This window comes from Elephas maximus, chromosome 2 (genome assembly GCF_024166365.1).
Source record: "Elephas maximus indicus isolate mEleMax1 chromosome 2, mEleMax1 primary haplotype, whole genome shotgun sequence".
NCBI lineage: Eukaryota > Metazoa > Chordata > Mammalia > Proboscidea > Elephantidae > Elephas > Elephas maximus.
Genome location: NC_064820.1, coordinates 39,030,808 through 39,051,325, shown reverse-complemented (window position 1 = coordinate 39,051,325; position 20,518 = coordinate 39,030,808). Strand labels below are relative to the sequence as shown.

The window sequence follows — 20,518 nt, the reverse complement described above, 5'->3', positions numbered from 1 at the left end:
TCTTTTTGCTATTGTGAACAGTGTTGCAATGAACATTGCTGTGCATACGTCTATTAGTGTGATGGTTCTTATTTCTCCAGGATGTAGTCTTAGGAATGGGATTGCTGGGCCATATGGTATTTCTATTTCTAACTTTCTAAGGAAGTGCCATATCATTTTTCAAAATGGTTGTATCATTTTGCATTCCCACCAGAGGTGCCTAAGAGTTCCAGTCCCCCCACAGCCTCTCCAACATTTATTATTTTCTGTTTTTTTGAGCCATGCCAGCCATCCTGGGGTGAGATGGTATCTCATTGTGGTTTTGATTTGTGTTTTTTTTTAATGGCTAGTGATTGTAAGCATTTCCTCATGTTTCTGTTAGCTGCTTGAATGTCTTCTTTGGTGAAGTGCTATTCATTTCCTTTGCCCATTTTTTAATTGGATTATTTGGCTTTTTGTTGTAGAGGTGCTGAACTTTCCTATAGATTTTAGAGATTAGACCTTTGTTGGATTTTTCATAGCCAAATTTTTTTTTTTCCCAGTCTGAAGGTTCTCTTTTTACTCTTTCAGTGAAATCTTTTGATGAGTATAAGTATTTAATTTTTAGAAGATCCCAGTTATCTTCTGAAGTTTGTGTGTTGTTAGTTATGAAAACCAGAGATCTAGAATGAACCAAATAATAGGTAAGACTATGAGACAGGCCTGTTCAAAGAGCTTTACATATATTAACTCATTTAGTCTTCACAGCAACCTTCGAAGACCTCCATTTTTTAGCTGAGAAAACAAGCTTAGCAAGCCATTTGCCCAAGGGCACAGAGCTAATGAGTGGAGGAGTTGGAATTTGAGGCCAGTCTAATTCTAGAGGCTGAGCTCTTGAATTTCTCAGTATAATGCCTCAGGTAGATTGTCTAGGGCAAGGCTTGTGTTTTATAGACGCAGAATTCACAACCTGAAAGTTAAGTCCATCTGAAGTGATCACAAGATAATGAAATTTTCTAAGCATCTTCAATGGGCAGTAAGAAATGTTTTTAAGGGAAAAAAAGTTGTAGAATGTAGATCTGACCTTTAAAAGGAGTTACCCATTGACCAGTGTTCTCCCACATACCATAGATTCCTATATCTGTGAAATGAGAGTGCCCCCTTTTTCCTGAGAACTGAGAGAGGGTTTTCCACTGTAGACCTCTGAAACTCCATCTCAGATCAGGAACTTAATGTTAAGCTTCTTTGTCTTCTTGAGAGCAGAATGACATTAAACACTCCAAGTTACCCAGGTGGGAACATGTGATTGGGCTACACATGTGTAGGTAAATGTTCCAAAAAGTTGTCAGTGGAGTGTGGAATGTAGGTAACAACAGAAGTATGAAGTATAGGTGCCTCTATAACAGGGAAAGGAGGCAGTGGTGGTTCAGTGGTAGAATTCTTGGAAGTGTGTCAGAGACCTGGGTTCAGCTTCCTGCCAATGCACCTTGTGTGCAACAACCACCCATCTGTCACCGGAGGCTTGCGTGTTGCTATGATGCTGAACAGGTTTCAGCAGAGCTTCCAGACTAAGACAAACTAGGAAGACATGCCTGGTAATCTACTTCTGAAAATCAGCCAATGAAAACCATATGGATTACAATGGTCCTGTCCCCAACTGTTTGTGGCAATGGCTCTGGAATGGGCAGCATTTTATTCCATTGTGCACAGGTGCCTGACTGGACAACAGCTAACAACAACAATATAGGGGGACTGGAAAGCAATTGTTCTAAATTTGAAATTCATGGAAACACAGGGATGGATTTTAGGGTGACCCATGAGTTTGAAAAATTGTGTGCTGTATTTTGAGTGCATATATATGTATACTTTTAAAATTTGAGTCTCATAGGGATAAACCCCCCAAAAAACCGAGTGCCATCGAGTCGATTCCGACTCCTAGTGACCCTACAGGACAGAGTATACATGACCTCAAAACATTTAATAGCCATAACCTTAGAGACAATTCATTAAATCATAGTAGTAGAAGTTCTTCTGCAAGGTGAGAAAGCAGACGATGTAAATGTTTGCCTTATGAGTTTCAGGGAATCATCATGGTCTGTATAATTTTTCACTTTGATAATAAATTTCTTTACTAAATAAATGTATTGATAAAGTGCTGTAAAATTTGTTATGAATTTTCTTTGCATGTAAAAAAGGTGATTCAAATAAACCTTCTTCTTGAATGTATTTTCAGACTGGATTTTTCCATCTACCACATGGAGACTTTTTCATTGAACCTGTTAAAAATCATCCACTGGCTGAGGGACAGTATCACCCACACGTCATGTATAAGATGCAGAGAGCTCCAGAGATAAAGGAGCCAGCTTGCGGATTAAACGGTACTGTGACACCAATGTCCTCATAGGATTGAGGGGTGTGTTTTGTTCTTTTGATTGTTTTATTACAACATGACCTGTTCTTATTCAGGCTTATCATCTCCTCCCCATTCTGTTACCGGAAAGTATAGAGCCTTGTATAAGTCATTTCACTCCTTTATACTCTAGTCTCTTCCTATTGTTAATGGGAAGTGAAAAAGCATCTCTTTCATCCTTTTTACATTAATTGGTGATACTCATATGATACTCTTAATTGGGAATCGGCTTTTTAAAAAATTGCTCTGAATACCCCTTAGAGGAAGGTATTTTACAAAAAAGACATAATAATGCTCAGTATTAGCAGTGTTATAATACATCGGTGTGGAAAATACAAGCCCATTCTTCATATCCACATATAGGAAGGAGAATTTAAATGTTTGAGGATCTTGATAATGATGCCTGAAGAAAAACTGAAGAAAAAAACCAACACGTTATCAGACAGTGAATTCAGCTAAATGTTTTTTGTCTTTTGTTTTCTGAGGTTTGTATCCTGCCCCCTGATTTGAACTGCCCCTCTCTACCTTATATTAAACAATTTCAGGTAATTTTCAGAGATAAATAGTCTCCAATTTTTTTTTTTTCTTTTAACTTCCACATTCTCTTTAATGTGTAGGAGCTAATAGACTATGCATGAGAGGCCATTGTAAATTGGGACACTTTCTAAATTATTGTATAATTTTTCCTTTCTTCAGAGAAATAACAATGCTAGAAGGAACAGTTAACAAAAGGAATTCATACTATTATTCATGTGTCTTCAGAATTTGGAAACCGTTGACCTTGAAGGGAAAATAGATAAAGAAGGAGTTAGAGAAAATGAATCCTAAGAAGGGTTTTGGAAGAATCAAACTTGAGCTTTGCAAGAAGGAAAATAAACGGATATCAATTGTGTTTATCATGTTGTGCAACCATCACCATTACACAACTAATGTCACTGACTTGTACATGTGGAGAATGTTGAAATAGCAAATGTCAACAAAACAAATCAAGCAAACAAAACAAACAAAAAACTCATTTACTTCATGTCCCAAATGGAGCTCATCCTACTTTAAGAACAATTGTAAATAGATATATAAACAAATATTCTTTTTAAGATGAAAGGCTATGAAGTGACAAGGGGGTAGGTAACTTCCCTATAGACTTCATCCAAGCTCAAGCCCTAAGCTAAATGGCAACTTCCTGGTTGTTTCTTTTAGCTGAGTACCTTTGCAATAAGAAAACTTTTGAGTCTATGTTTTCAGTGTACGAAAATGGAAAGCTGCTTTAATTCCTTAACTTTATTAAGCTACTGCCTCTTTGTTGTAAATTGTTATTGTTGTTAGGTGCCATCTAGTTGGTTTGGACTCATCATGACCCTATGTACAACAGAAACAAAACATTGCCCACTCCTGTATCATCCTCACAATCGTTGCTATGTTTGAGCCCATTGTTGCAGCCACTGTGTCAATCCATGTCATTGAGAGTCTTCCTCTTTTTCCCTGACCCTCTACTTTACCAAGCATGATGTCCTTCTCCAGGGACTGGTCCCTCCTGGTAATGTATCCAAAATATGTAAGATGAAATCTTAACCATCTTCTAAGGATCATTCTGGTTGTAAATTGGATAACTTATTGTGTGCCTCTTTCTAGAGAGTACCAAGAGAAGGGAAGAGACATAGTCATCCAGCTGATTTGATCAATATGGATGCACTACAAATAACTTAGTCTCAGTGTGAGTTTTTAGCATTTTTCCATTTGTCACTGATCCAATCACCTGGATAAATTGCCTAATTTCCATTACACTTTTGGTGATGGAGAAAACTTTGTGTGGGTAATTAGATACCTTTGAGATCATTAGGTACTCAATACAACAGAGAGGGTCACTAGGGCAGTGAGTGATTTTGGCTCAATAATTGTTCCAGTAGTTATCTGGAGCAAGTGCTCTGTAAAATGAGATATTGTTCTCCTACCCACCTTGAACGCCTTCTTTCCCTTATAACTCCCTCGTAGAGGTAGAGCTGGTTAAAACTGAACTGAAAATAGCAAGTGTTCAGTCATGAAGGCACAAGGAATGGGGAGGAGAAGTGTGAGATTTACAAATGTCATTTCCCCTGTTAGGTCACACACAACACCACAGTTATAATGCTTGTCAGATTATTGCATTATTGTACTAACAGGCCAATCTTAAGTCTCAACATACCCATGAAACCTCTGATGATCTCACTCTAGAACAGCCTTTGCATTGCCAATTTCTCCACATACATCTTCTAGAAGATACTCTCCTATGTTTGCTTAGAACCTCAAAATGCCACAATTGAACATCTCTCCTGGAAGGACTTTTGAAAGTGCCTAATGCAGCCTCCGTTTTTCACCAATGAAGCAGCTGTGACTCAGAGAAAGGAGTAAATTCTCGAAAGCATAAACCTAGTTGGTGCCAGAACATGGCCCAGCTCACAAATCAAAGTTCTGTCATACCTCAGGCTTTCTCAGTTACTTATATGCAAGTTCAGTTGAAACTGAGGAAAATTAGAACAAGCCCGCAAGGGCCAAAGTATGACCTTGAGTATATCCCACCTGAATTTAGAGGCCATCTCAAGAATAGACTTGACACGTTGAACACTAATGACCAAAGACCAGATGAGCTGTGGAATTACATCAAGGACATCATACATGAAGAAAGCTAGAGGTCATTAAAAAGATAGGAAAGAAATAAAAGACCTAAATGGATGTCAGAAGAGACTCAGAAACTTGCTGCCCCATCCTTATTCTTTAAGATTTTCTTGGTTGATAAATCTTGTTTCATCAATCATTCTCACAAGCTCCCTTAGAGTAGAGACCCCACCCTCCAATTAGTATGTAGCAGAGTATTAGGTGGAAAGGAGGAATTCAGTAATCATTGAAATGAAGCTGACTGTCATAGATTGAATTTTGTCCCCCCAAAAATATCTGTCAACTTGGCTAGGTCATGATTCCCGGTATCGTATTATTGTCTACCATTTTATCATCTGATGTGATTTCCCTGTGCGTTGTAAGGTAATGTCGAGTTGATTCTGACTCATGGTGACCCTATGCACAACAGAACAAAACACTGCCCCGTCCTGCACCATCCTTACAATTGTTGCTATGCTTGAGCCCATTGTTGGAGCCACTGTGTCAATCCACCTCACCCAGGGTTTTCCTCTTTTCACTGACCCTTGACCCTCTACTTTACTAAGAGTGATATTGTTTTCCAGGGACTGATCCCTCCTGATAACATGTCCAAAGTATGTGAGACGTAGTCTTGCCATCTTTGCTTCTAAGGAGCATTCTGGTTGTACTTCTTCCAAGACCGATTTGTTTGTTCTTTTGGCAGTCCATGGTATATTCAGTATTCTTTGCCAACACCACAATTCAAAGGTGTCAGTTCTTCTTCCATCTTCCTTGTTCGTTGTCCAGCTTTCACATGCATATGAGGTGATTGAAAACACCATGGCTTCAGTTGGGCACACCTTAGTCCTCAAGGTGACATCTTTGCTTTTCAACATTTTAAAGAGATCTTTTGCAGCTGATTTGCCCAATGCAATGCATCTTTTGATTTCTTGACTGCTGCATCCATGGCTGTTGATTGTGGATCCAAGTAAAGTGAAGTCCTTGACAACATCAATCTTTTCTCTGTTTATCATGATATTGCTTATTGATCCAGGTGTGAGGATTTTGTTCCCTTTATGTTGAGGTATAATCCATACTGAAGGTTGTGGTCTTTGATCTTCATCAGTAAACGTTTCAAGTCCTCTTCACTTTCAGCAAGAAGGTTGTGTCATATGCATAATGAAGGCTGTTAATGAGTCTTCCTCCAATCCTGATGCTGTGTTCTTCCTATAGTCCAGCTTCTCGGATTATTTGCTCAGCGTACAGATTGAATAAGTATGGTGAAACGATACAACCCTAACACACACCTTTCCTGACTTTAAACCAGTGTGCAGTATCCCCTTGTTCTATTTGAATGACTGCCTCTTGAACCATTTACAGAGCCCCCATGAACACAATTAAGTGTTCTGCAATTCCCATTCTCTACAGTGTTATCCATAATTTGTTATGATCTACACAGTGGAATGCCTTAGTGTAGTCAATAAAACATACGCAAACATCTTCCTGGTATTCTCTACTTTCACCCAGGGTCCATCTGACATCAGCAATGATATCCCTGGTTCCATGTCCTCTTTTGAATCTGGCTTGAATTTCTGAAAGTTCCCTGTTGATACACTGCTGCAGCCACGTTTGAATGATTTTCAGCAGAATTTTGCTTGCATGTGGTATTAATGACATTGTTCAATATCTCCAGATTTGGTTGGATCTCTTCCAGTCAGCAGGCTAGGTAGCTGTCTTCCAGATTTCTTGGCAGAGATGAGTGAGTGCTTCCCACGCTGCATCCATTTGCTGAAACATCTCAATTGGTATTCCATCAATTCCTGGAGCCTGTTTTTTTGCCAGTGCCTACTGTAGCTTGGAATTCTTCCTTTAGTACCATTGGTTCCTGATCATATGTTACTTCCCGAAATAGTTGAACATCAACCAATTCTTTTTGGTATAGTGGCTCTGTGTATTCCTTCCATCTTTTTGGGATACTTCCTGCATCATTTAATGTTTTCACCATAGAATCCTTCAGTATTGCAACTTGAGGCTTGAATTTTTTTCTCCAGTTCTTTCAGCTTCAGAAATCCTGAGTGTATTTTTCCCTTTTGGTTTTTTATCTCCAGGTCTTTGCACATGTCATCATAATACTTTACTTTGTTTTCTCGAGCTGTCCTTTGAAATCTTCTGTTCAGCTCTTTTACTTCATCATTTCTTCCTTTTGCTTTAGCTACTCGATGTTCAAGAGCCAGTTTCTGAGCCTCTTCTGACATCCGTTTAGGTCTTTTATTTCTTTCCTGTCTTTTTAATGACCTCTTTCTTTCTTCATGTATAATATCCTTGAAGTAATTCCACAGCTCATCTGGTCTTTGGTCATTAGTGTTCAACGTGTCAAGTCTATTCTTGAGATGGTCTCTAAATTCAGGTGGGATATACTCAAGGTCATACTTTGGCTCTTGTGGACTTGTTCTAATTTTCCTCAGTTTCAACTGAACTTGCATATAAGTAATTGATGGTCTGATCCACAGTTGGCTCCTGGCCTTGCTCTGACTGATGATACTGAGCTTTTCCATGAGATGGATTAGTAGCAGTTATATTGATGAGGTCTATAAGATTGGATAATGTCTTAAGCCAATCTCTTTTGAGATATAAAAGAGAGAAGCAAGCAGAGAGACATGGGGACCTCATACCACCAAGAAAACAGCACCGGAAGCAGAGCCCCTTTAGACCTGGGGTTCCTGTTCAGAGAAGCTTCTAGTCCAGGGGAAGATTGATGACAAGAACCTTCCTCCAGAGCCAACAGAGAAAGTCTTCCCCTGGAGCTGACACCCTCAATTTGTACTTCTAGCCTACTAGACTGTGAGAAAATAAATTTCTCTTTGTTAAAGCCATCCACTTACAGTATTTCTGTTATAGCAGCACAAGATGACTAAGACACTGACAAAAGGTAATTAAAAACCAAGAAGATGAAATTAGAGTACATGCATCTCTGTGCAGCCTTGAGAGAAAGAAAAAAGAAAGGCACATTTTCTAGATATTGAGCAAGTATCAGTTATTTGTGACCATCTGATTCCAAAGACAATAAGCTTGAACCAATGATTAAATGATATCTAGAGATTCAAGAATAGTGTGCCTGCTAATGTTCTTAAACTGTACATGACATTTGGAATTTAAATCTCAGTATGTTGAAATGTACTTGGTTTTTCTGAACACAGTAATTGCAGTACTTTTATGCCACACTACCCTGTAAAGATTATAGGATTAACTGACAGTTTTGGTGTCATTAGCCAACAGTAAAGTACACTTCATGCTTAGGTCAGTTGATGCTGAGACAGTGAATTACTGTGATTATATCAAAAAGGATCACGTTTGTCATGTGTAAAACATTCTGTCTTTGTAATGCTCAAGGCTAGAACATCCTTGGTATTAGGGGAAAAAAAAAATGTACTTAAAAAATACACTAGTGCTTCAGGAGAGAAGATGTATCACTGACTTTCCCCTAACCCCATGCATCTGTCAATTTGTCATAAGGTGGTGGCTTGTGTGTTGATGTGATACTAAAAGCTATGCCACCAATATTTCAAGTAACAGCAGGGTCAACTATGATAGATGGGTTTCAATGGAGTTTCAGACTAAGATAGACTAAGAAGACCTTGCCAGGAAGAAATTGGCCAGTGAAAACCTCGTGAATAGCAACTGAACATTGTCTGAAATACTGCCGGAAGATGAGCCCCTCCTGTTGGAAGGCACTCAAAATATGACTGGGAAAGAGTTGCTGCCTCAAAATAGAGTTGACCTTAATGATGTGGTTGGAGTAACACTTCCATGGCCTTCATTTGCTGATGTGGCATGACTGAAAACATCCATTAATAATCGGAACATGGAATGTACACAATATGAACCCAGGAAAATTGGAAGTCATCAAAAATGAAATGGAACTCATAATGATCAATATCCTAGGCATTACTGAGCTGAAATGTACTGGTACTGGCCATTTTGAAACAGATAATCATATGGTCTACTATGCTGGGAATGACAATTTGAAAAGGAATGGCCTCACATTCATAGTCAAAAAGAACTTTTCAAGAACTATCCTGAAGTACAACCCTGTTAGTGTTATAATATCCATACACCTGTAAGGAAGACCAGTTAGTATGGCTATTATTCAAATTATGCACCAACCACTAATGCCAAAGATGAAGAAATTGAAATTTTTTACCTACTTCTGCAGCCTGAAATTGATCCAGCATGCAATCAAGATGCATTGATGATTGGGATGCAAACATTGGAAACAAAGAAGAAGGATCTGTAGTTGGAAAATGTGGCCTTGGTTATAGAAACAATGTCAGAGATCACATGAAAAAATTTTGAAAGGTCAACCACTTATTCATTGCAAATATCTTTTTTCAGCAATATAAATGGCACTGTACAAGTGGACCTTAATGGATAGAAAACACAGGAATCAAATTGACTACATCTGTATAAAGAGACAATGGAAAAGCACAATATCATCAGTTATAACAAGGCCAGGGGCCGACTGCGGAACAGACCAGCAATTGCTTATATGCAAGTTCAAGTTGAAGCTGAAGAAAATTAAACCAAGTCCAGGAAAACCAAAATACGGCTTTGAGTACATCCCACCTGAATTTAGAGACCATCTCAAGAATAGATTTGATGCACTGAATGCTAATAACTGAAGACCAGACTAATTGTGGGGTAGCATCATACATGAAGAAAGCTAAAGGTCATTAAAAAGAGAAGAAAGAAAGAAAAAAAAAAGACCAATACAGATGTCAGAGGGAGTCTGAAAGTTGCCCTTGAATGTAGAGTAGCTAAAGTGAAAGGAAGAAATGATGAAAACTGAACAGAACGTTTCAAAGTGAGACTTGAGAAGCCGAAGTATTATAACGAACTGACAAAGACCTGAATATAGAATATCAAAAGCGAAGAACATGCTAGGCATTTCTCAAGCTGAAAGAAGTGAGGAAAAAATTCAAGCCTTGAGCTGCAATTCTGAAGGATTCTATGGGCAAAATATTGAATAATAAAAGAAGCATCTAAAGAAGATGGAAGGAATACACAGAATCACTGTACCAAAAAGAATTGCGTGATGTTCAACCATTTCATGAAGTAGAAGGAAGGGATGATATTGAAGGAAGAAGTCCAAGCTGCACTGAAGACATTGGTGAAAAACAAGACTCCAGGAAATGACAATACCAGTTAAGATATTTCAACAAATGGATGCATTGCTGGAGGTGCTCACCCGTCTATGCCAAGAAATTTGGAAGACAGGTAAAGAAAAAAAGGTGATCCTTCCAAAGAAAGATGACCCAACAGAATGCAAAAATTATCAAACAGTATCATTAATATCACACGCAAGTAAAATTTTGCTGAAGATCATTCAAAAATGGTTGCAACAGTATATCGACAGAGAACGGCCAGAAATACAAGCCAGATTCAGAAGAGGACACGGAATGAGGGATTTCATCAGTAATGTCAGATGGATCTTGGCTGAAAGCAGAGAAAACCAGAAAGGTGTTTACTTATGTATTATTGACTATGCAAATACATTTGAGTGTGTGGAAATAACAAATTATGGATATAATTGTGAAGAATGGGAGTTACAGAACACTTAACTGTGCTCATGTGGAGCCTATACATTGCCCAGGAGGCAATTGTTCCAATAGAAAAAGGGAATACTTCGTGGTTTAAAATCAGGAAAGGTGTGCATGGGTTGTATGCTTTTATCATACTTATCCACTCTGTATACTGAGCATATAATCTGAGAATCTGGACTATATGAAAAAGAACATGGCATCAGGACTGGTTGAAGGCACATTAACAACCTGTGGTATGCAGATGGCACCACTTTGCTTGCTGAAAGTGAAGAGGACCTGAAGCACTTACTGATGAAGACCAAAGACTACAGCCCTCAGTAGGGATTGCACTTCAACATAAAACAAAAATTCTCACAACTGGACCAATAAGCAACATCATGATAAACGTAGAAATTATTGAAGTTGTCAAGGATTTCATTTTACTTGGATTCACAATCAATACCCATGGAAGCAGCAGACGTATTGCATTGGGCACATCTGATGCAAAAGACCTCTTTAAAGTGTTGAAAAGCAAAGATGGCATTTTGAGGACTAAGGTGTGTCTGACCCGACCCATAATACTTTGAATCACCTCATATGCATGTGAAAGCTGAACTGTGAGTAAGGAAGACTGAAGAAGAACGGATGCCTTTGAATTATCGTGTTGGTGAAGAATATTGAATATACTGTGCACTGCCAGAAGAATGAACAAGTCTGTCTTGGGAGTACAGCCAGAGTGCTCTTTGGGAGTGAGGATGATGAGACTTTGTCTTTAGTACTTCGGATATTTTATTAGGAGGGTCAAGCCCCTGGAGAAGTACACCATGCTTGATAAGCTAGAGGGTCAGTGAAAAAGAGGAAGACACTAAATGAGGTGGATTGACACAGTAGCTGCCACAATGAGCTCGAACATAGCAAAGATGGTGAGGATGGGGCAGGACCAGGCAGTGTTTCTTTCTGTTGTACACAGGGTTGGTATGAGTCAGAACCACCTCGATGGCACCTAACAACAACAACAACAACAACAACAAACTTTCCCCTAAAATTTATTCCTTCGCTTATTTTTGTTTTCCACATGGAAAGTTGTTCTGGCATTTCACGATAAGGCCCTTATCAATATGGCTCAGTGCAATTAAGTTCTTTTACTCTGAGTTTTAATGCGATAGTATTTTGTTTTGGTTTGATCAATTTTAACTAAATTTTCTTAATCTGTATGCTTGTTTTATTTGCCGTTATGAGCCTTATGTTTGTTGAGCCCTTACAATGTTCTTGTTTTTTCTACAATCAACTTTCTAGAGTTCATGGTAAGTGGTAGAAAAATACAACTTGCCTGAATCAAATTGAGAGCAAATTCCAAAACCACATTTTATTGACAATGACACACTCCTTTCTCTTAGGCTTTTTGGAAAGATGTGTGTTCACACTGGTGCTTGAATTGTTGTAAGATGGAAGTGTCTAGAACTATAGTTCCAGGAAGTTGGGGTTGGGGAGGTTAATATTAGTCAGATAGGTGAGATGACAACAGCAGAGGGGTCATCTGTGGCACAGACTGATCCAGGCAGATGAGTTTGGGGTTTCAGGCATCATGACTCCAGGCTAGGAGCACAGCGTCTGATTCCTGGCATGCATTCTTGTGTTCATAAATGTATTCATTGATTCAACAAATACCTATTGGGTACCTTCTTTGTGTCAGGTGCTCTCCTAGGCTCTGGGGGTACAATTGTGAATAGGACATAATTCTTGGTCCAAAGAGTTGACAGCCTGGATAGAGGACACAGATAGGTAGGGATCTGGTCCTGGCTTTATCTTTATCTGATAAGGCCAAGAAGAGTCTTAATACATGTATTGGGATATTTGTTTAAAAAAAAGAAAAAAAATTTTTTTTAAACAAATTACTCCACATTATTTGTGGGAAGTTCACCCATGCTGGGACATGTAGCTATAGTTCATTCATTCTCTCTTCTGTAGATACTCCTTTAGAGGAGCCCTGGTGGCACAGCAGTTACGTGCTTGGCTGCTCACCAAAAGATTGGTGGTTCAAACCCACAGCCTTGAAAATCCTATGGGGCAGTTCTACTCTGTCCTACAGGATTGCTCTCAGTCACAATCGATTCAATGGCAACAAGTTTGTTTTAATTTAGATACTCTTGTGTGAACCCTCCACACTTGATCCGGTCTCCTGTGAGTGGATCTGAACTGCTTCCAGATTGGAGCTATTGTACATAATGATGCAAAGACCATTCTTGTACATGTTTCCTAGTATGCAGGCTCAAAAAGTTTTCTAGGATATATACCTAGTAGTGAAATCAAGGTTCTGCTGCTGTCTGTAAGGTTTTCACTGAACAATTTTTTCAGAAGTGGATTGCCAGATCCTTCTTCCTAGTCTGTCTTAGTCTGGAAGTGCCACTGAAACCTGTCCACCGTGGATGACCCTGCTGGCATTTGAAATACTGCTGGCAAAGCTTCCAGCATCACAACAAGTAAGCCACCAGAGTACGACAAACTGACATCCTGTTGTATATAGGGTCACTATGAGTTGGAACCAACTCGACAGCACCTAACAACAATATTGAAATCAATAACCCACAGGATATATATCTGTGACTTTATCAGGTAATGCAAAATTGTTTTCCAAAGTTAATGTTCAAGCTGAGTGAATGAGAGCTCCCATTGTTCCACATCCTGCCTAACACTTGGCATTCTCACATTTAAATTTTGCCAGTCTGGTGGGTGTAAAGTAGTATCTCACTGTGGTTCATGTTAAAGTTCCATATATTCTGTTGTGAATTTGGGTTGCAACTGTAGATTGTCAATAAATAGTTTTCTCCCTTATATCCAGAGTCAAGACCCAGGCAGTCAAATTTAGGTTTGTTCGCTGTTTTCCTGGTTTACTTTTTCATCTAGTCGCTGATCTGACTTCCCACCTATGTGAACTCTAAACTTGCCTCCTGTGTCAAGAGCAAAAGTAGGGAGCAGCAGGTGCCCCGATCAGTTGCTAACTCCATGTATCAGTCAAGGCACAACCAGAGAAGCAGAACTAGTAGGAGATATGTTCTAAGAAGCTTATTGCAAGGAATTGGCTTATGCAATTGTGAGGGCTGGGTAGACAAGTCTGAGATCTGTAGGGCAGACTGACAGAATGGGAGGCTAGAATTCTTGGGCATAGGCTGAATCTTTTATCTACAGGTGGAATTTGTTCTTCTTCAAGCAAGCCTCAGCTTTGCTCTTAAAGCCTTTCTAGTGATTGAATCAGGTCCACACAGATTATGGAGAATAATCTTCTTTACTTAAAGTCATCTGATTATAGAGTTTAATCACATCTATGAAACACCTTCAAAGCAACACTAGTGTTTAATTGAATAACCAGGCACTAATTTTACAGCCTAGCCAAATTAACAAATCAAAGATTATCACACTCCACCCCACCTCTTGCTTTTCTCTCTGGATTCTAGTTTTCTTGCTTTTTATTTTTCTTTTCTCTATTTTTGGCCTCTGGGAATTTCCTTTCTTTCTTTCTTTCTTTTATTTAAATGCTTTAGCATTCTTAGGAGCTTACTATTCGGAGGGCTTTTTAGAAGATCTAGCCCACCATATTGCCAAAAATTAAAGGCTCATGTGGATTTCTTATCTGTGTATTTAAAAATTTTTGTGTTGTCTTTAAAATGATTTGCACAAGAAAGTATTAAATGTTAGTAAATATTAACTATTATAGTAATGTAAACCAACCAACCAAAAACCAAACCCATTGCCATCAAGTCAATTCCGACTCACAGTAACCCTATAGGACAGAGTAGAACTGCCCCACAGGGTTTCCAGGGAGCGGCTGGTGGATTCAAATTGCTGACCTTTTGGTTAGCAGCCAAATGCTTAACCACTGTGTCATTAGTGTTAGTTAGGAATCTCTGAAGGGTGTAAATGTTTAATGCGCTTAGCTGCTAAATGAAAGGTTGGAGGTTTAAATCCACCCAGAGCTGTCTTGGACGAAAAGCATGGTGAAAAATTAGTCATTGGAAACCCTGCCCTACTCTGGAGCACAGTCTACTCTAATACACATGGAGTTGCCATAAGTCAGCATTAGCTTGATGGCAACTGGTGGTGGTGGCAGTGGTACCCGGCTTTATTGTTTTCACAGCACACCTGTCACCACCTGATATTATTTTATCTATTTTTAAAATCGGTTTATTGTCTGTCTTTCCCAGGTAGAATGTAAGCTCAGTGTGGGCAGATACTTTATTGCTTCTCTTCTCTGCTATGTCCCTTTTGTCCAGGGCCTGCCATAGTAAGCACTTAGTAAACAGTTGTGAAATGAATGAATGAGTATATAAATGAATGAATCATAGCTTTATTAATGATTATCCTATTGAATTTGTGTTCTATTTCCACCAGTAGACTCATCTTTGTAACCTGAGTACAGAGCACAATGTCTAATGATACTAATTTTTTGGTAATTATTTGTTGCTTCATTGGGTGAGTAAATGATATGTGTTTTCAGTGGTGTCCTATAGGTGTGTGTAGACACTGGTCTTACCAGAGTCAGAGGTCTAAGCATTCTAAGAATATTCTGAGTCACCAAGGCAAGGCAGAAGTGTTTTTTTTTTTTTTTTGGCAGCAATTAATTTTAAGTATGCATTTGTCCCACAGCTTGATTAATGCCAATATTTGCCAAAACAAACATTCCCAATCCACAAAGTCATTTATGTACAGCAGCAGGAATTCTCAACAATAACCATAAAATTGTTTCTTCATGGGGAAGGAAGTTCATTTGAAAAAAAAAGAAAATGAGTAGGTTATCAGTGCACTTTAAGCTCCAAATCCTCCCCTCTGAAGGCAGACAGATGGATCCCTAGGGAGTTTTCTGGGCCAATAAGCCCAAGAATGGAAAGTTTTAGAAATTTATTCACATTGGTTTGTGTGTCATTGATTGACTTTCTGTCAAAATATATTAATTTAGTGCTTTCTACAGGCATCTGATACTAAAGGAAACAGCTCTAAACCTGTAAGTGGTACTCTGCCCTCATGGGCTTACAATCTAGTGGGGGAAGAACTTAAAAAGTATAAAATAGTTTATATGAACATCATGACAAATGCTACAAGAATGTGCAGCAGAGGAGCTTAATCTAGTCAGGAAGTTCTCCCTGAGGTAAACAATACAATTGGGTACTGATTTTTAAACCCAGACTCATGACAACCCCATGTGTGTCACAGTGGAAGTGTGTTCCATATGGTTTTCAATGACTGATTTTTTGGAGATAGATTATCAGGCCTTTCTTCTGAGGTGCTTTTGGGGACTTGAACTTCCAACATTTTGGCTAGCAGCCTAGCCTGCTCACTGTTTGCAAGGACTTCATTTTCCTGTAATTACTTCTAGACAATATTCAGCATTTGAGAAATTGTATCTTTTGGATGCCATACACAGGAATCAAATTGACTACATCTGTGGAAAGAGATGATGGAGAAGCTCAATATCATCAGTCAGAACAAGGCTAGGGGCCAACTGGGGAACTCATATGCAGTTTCAACTTGAAGCTGAAAAAAATATTAAAATAAGTCCACAAGTGTCAAAGTATAACCTTGAGAATATCCTATCTGAATTTAGAGACCATCTCAAGAATAGATTTGATCCATTGAACGCTAATGACCCAAGACCAGACAAGTTATGGGAGGACATCACATCAAGGACGTCATACATGAAGAAAGGAAAAGGTCAGTAAAAAGATAGGAAAGAAAGAAAACACTAAAATAGGAATCAAAAGAGACACTGAAACTTGCTGTTGAACATAGAGTAGCTACAGTGAATGGAAGAAATGTTGAAGCAAAAGAGCTGAACAGAAGGTTTCAAAGGGTGGCACAAGACAAGATAAAGCGTTGTAATGAAATGTGCAAAGATCTGGAGTTAGAGAACCAAAGGGGAAGAACATGGTTGGCATTTCTCAAGCTGAAAGAACTGAAGAAAAAATTCTAGCCTCAATTTGCAATTTTGAAGAATTCTGTGGACAAAGTATTGAATGATGCAGGAAGCATCAAAAGAAGATGGAAGGAATACACAGAGTCACTGTACCAAAAAGAATTGGTCAACATTAACCATTCCAGGAGGTAACATATGGTCAAGAACTAATGGTATTGAAGGAGGAAGTGCAAGCTGCACTGAAGGCACTGGCAAAAAACAAGGCTTAAGGAAATGACATAATACCAATGGAGATGTTCCAGCCAATGGATGTAGCACTAGAGGTGCTCAGTCACCCATGCCAAGAAATTTCGAAGACAGCTACCTGGCCAACTGACTGGAAGAAATCCACATTTGTGCCCCTTCCAAAGAAAGATGATCCAACAGAATGCAGAAATTATCAAACAATATCACTAATATCACAGGCATAAGTAAAATTTGGTGAAGATAATTCAAAAATGGTTGTAGCAGTACATTGACAGGGAACTGCCAGAAATTCAAGCCAGATTCAGAAGAGGACACAGAACCAGGGATATCATTGCTGATGTCAGATGGATTCTGGCTGAAAGCACAGAATACCAGAAAGATGTTTACCAACAAACCAAACCCACTGCTGTTGAGTTGATTCTGACTCATAAAGATCCCATAGAGTTTTCAAGGCTGTAAATCTCTACGGAAGCAGACTGCCATATCTTTCTCCTGAGAAGCAGCTGGTGGCTTTGAACTGCTGATCTTTCAGTTAGCAGTCCATCACTTTAAGCACTGTGCCATCAGTGCTCCTTGAAAGATATTTACTTCTGTTTCATTGACTATGCAAAGCATTTGACTGTGTGGATGATAGCAAAGTATGGATAACATTGCAAAGAATAAGAATTCTAGAACACTTAATTGTACCCATGCAGAACCTGTATATAGACCAAGAGGTCTATTTGAAGAGAACAAGGGGATACTGCATGGTTTAAAATCAGGAAAGGTGTGTGCCTTTTCACCATGCTTATTTAATCTTTACGCTGAGCAAATAGTTAGAGAAGTTGGACTGTATGAAGAAGAATCCAGTGTTAAGACTGGAGGAAGACTTTTTAACAACTCGTGATATACAGATGACACAGCCTTGCTTGCTGAAAGTGAAGAGGACTTGAAACACTTACTGATGAAGATCAAAGACTACGGTACAGCCTTCAGTATGGATTACACCTCAACATAAAGAGAACAGCAATCCTCACAACTGGACCAGTATGATAAACATCATGATAAACAGAAAAAATATGGAAGTTGTCAAGGATTTATTTTAATTGGATCCACAATCAATGCCTGCGGAAACAACAGTCAAGAAATCATGGAAGAAGTACAGCCAAAATGCTTCTTAGACGAGAAGATGACAAGAATGTCTCACATATTTTGGACATGTTATCAAGAGGAACCAGTCCCTAGAGAAGGACATCATATTTGGTAATGCTGAGGGTCAGTGAAAGAGAGAAAGGCCCTCAATGAGACGGATTGACACAGTGGCTGCAACGATGGGCTTGATCATAGCAGTGATTTGTGGATGGTGTTCTGTTGTACATAGGGTTGCTGTGAGTCATAAACAGCTCGACAGCACCTAACAGCAACAACATCCGTCGGTAAGCCTGGCTGTGCAGTGTTCCTCTATTTCTTTCAAGCACTGAGCAGTCAGTTATGCTGTGTAAGCAATGGAAGATTGCAAATACATCAATAAGGTTTCGTCAGGCCCATCTTCACTGGAATGCAGTCCTTACACTCAGAAGGCCCTTGCATCAGAAGGGCCCTGTGCTTGAAGCTAATGCTCTTCAGTTGCAGTCTTGATATTCTTAATAATTTTACCTTTGAACATTTGTTAAGTAAGTGAAGTCTTACGGGTTTGGAACCTCAGCTTAGCCACGGTTCTACCTCTTGTTTTCTCCCAGCCTCCTGGTGCAAGATTTTCAGCCACTGTCTCACCAGTCGCTTTGTACCCTGGTTCCTGCCACACAGCTCCTGCCACCATCTAGCAAGTGGTGACTGAGTTGCATCTGTTGGGGAAACCCATGTTCCACTGTCATCCCCTACCCACAGTGGGCATGGAGAGGGTCAAGATGGGGTGTGCATTCCACAGCGTTTTGGGGTGGTACTTGGCAGCAGTTGTCCCTCGTCCAAGCTGATGTTTGGCATGAAATACAAAGGGGGATCTCCACCAACCTACCCCCGACCCAGGTACCAAATGCATCCCAGTGTTTGAAGACCCTTGGGGGTTGCCCATCTGTAGTGGGTTAGGGTAGCAGGCCCATGGAAAGGAAAGACTGACTTCCTTGCCCCTGGCCAGGGCACCCCATTTTTATTTTGCACTGGGCTTTGCAAATTATATAGCCAGCTCTGGGCTTACAGTTGCTGTTGCTGGCAAAAAATATGTATCTGATGCATATCAATGTTTTGCCTGGGAGTTCCTGTATAATTAGCCATAGATGGAAAGCAATTATTATTAATCATTATTTTTAGCCTTGCTTATACTGGAAACCCTGGTGACATAATGGTTAAGAGCTACGGCTGCTAACCAAAAGTTTGGCAGTTTGAATCCACCAGGCACTCCTTAGAAACTCTATGGGGCAGTTCTACTCTGTCCTATAGGGTCGCTGTCACTGTAAGTTGGAATTGACTCAATGGCAATGGCTTTTTGTTTTTTATATATAGACAAACAAGTTTTAAATTCTTCTATTTTCATAGTAGAGTTTAGAGAGAGCCAGAACCAGGAGAACTCTGTTCTAGTGACTACTCTGTCATTGGGCAAGTTATATAAACTCCCAGCCTCCGTTTCATCATCAGTAAGACAAAGGGGTTGGAAGGTCTTTGTGGATTCTTTTAACTCTCATACGTTATTAGTCATTTCTATTTTATTCTGCAGTATCTAGAAACAAAGCATTGCTGACATTCTGTATTCATACTAAGTGTGGTTTAAAACCTGTGAAGTGGGTTTTGTAAATAGTGGCTTCTCACATTTAAAAGGCAAAGCTCCCAGACCCTTCTCTCCAGTAACCTCAGAGTCTGGCTCCCAGGGTGTTTGCTTCTCCTAGACCTTCTGCCTCCTTGACACTCTTGCCAATGGTGGCTTAACCCATAAGGATGGTATGAAGTGGCTTACAGCAAACAAGGTACACATGGGCTTAACTGTGTAAATTAGTCGGTAAACACAATTAAACCAATGCGTAACTTGTTTATTGGGTAATCCGTTCTTGACCCTTGCTCCATCCCAGACAACCATACCTGAAAAGTAGGAGCACAGACCACTGCACCCTTCACCCTACCCCTGACCCAAAAGGGCCAGCCAGGACTGGCAGTTAGGAAGCTGAGACAGCAGAATTAGTTAGGAATTAGTGAAGGTGTCTGGGTTGTTCATCACAGTTGGAGTATGAAAGGGAGGAAGGGGCAATCCTGACACTTAGTCTAGACCCAAAATCCCTAATATCTGGGAGGGAAGAAGAGATGAGAGTATGATGTTGTAGCAAATTAGAGGGCCTGCTTATCCGGGGCATGGTTCCATATCCTGGAGTCAGATTCATAAGCACACACACACACACACACAGTTTCTTTTGAAATGTGGTGTTTAAAGACGTCACATATATTTGAATAGCACTGAGTACGGGGAGGCTGTTCTAAGTACAGGAACTCATGCTTTAAATAAACTCAGCCCGAGTGGTGTGTGTGAGGTGTATGCGTGTATGTCTTTGTGGGTGTCTCCGTGTGTGTTGTGTTGTGTGTATATGTGTATTGTATGTATGCATCTCTATGTGAGTACAAGTGTGTGTATGTGTTGTATTTGTGTGTATATATTGTATGTTTCTGAATGTGTCTTTATGTGTGTATATGGGTGTATATATGTTATGTGTGCATGCGTATGTATTGTGTGCATGTGTGTATATTGCGTGTATGTGCTGTGTATATGCGTTGTGTGTGTCTTCTTGGGTATCCTTGTATTGTGTGTGTCTCTCTGTGTGTTTTCAGTGTGTGTCTCTATGTGTGTATAGGCTG

General features: G+C 39.5%; 1 protein-coding gene across 1 annotated transcript in view; it reads left to right on the top strand.

Annotated features, from left to right (window-relative positions):
* Nucleotides 1-20,518, top strand: part of ADAMTS12 (ADAM metallopeptidase with thrombospondin type 1 motif 12) — a 449,533-nt gene that overhangs the window by 189,536 nt on the left and 239,479 nt on the right. The window contains exon 3 of the mRNA XM_049861860.1: nt 2,192-2,336. Within this exon, the coding sequence (XP_049717817.1) occupies nt 2,192-2,336 (145 nt within the window). The remainder of the gene's footprint in view (nt 1-2,191; nt 2,337-20,518) is intronic.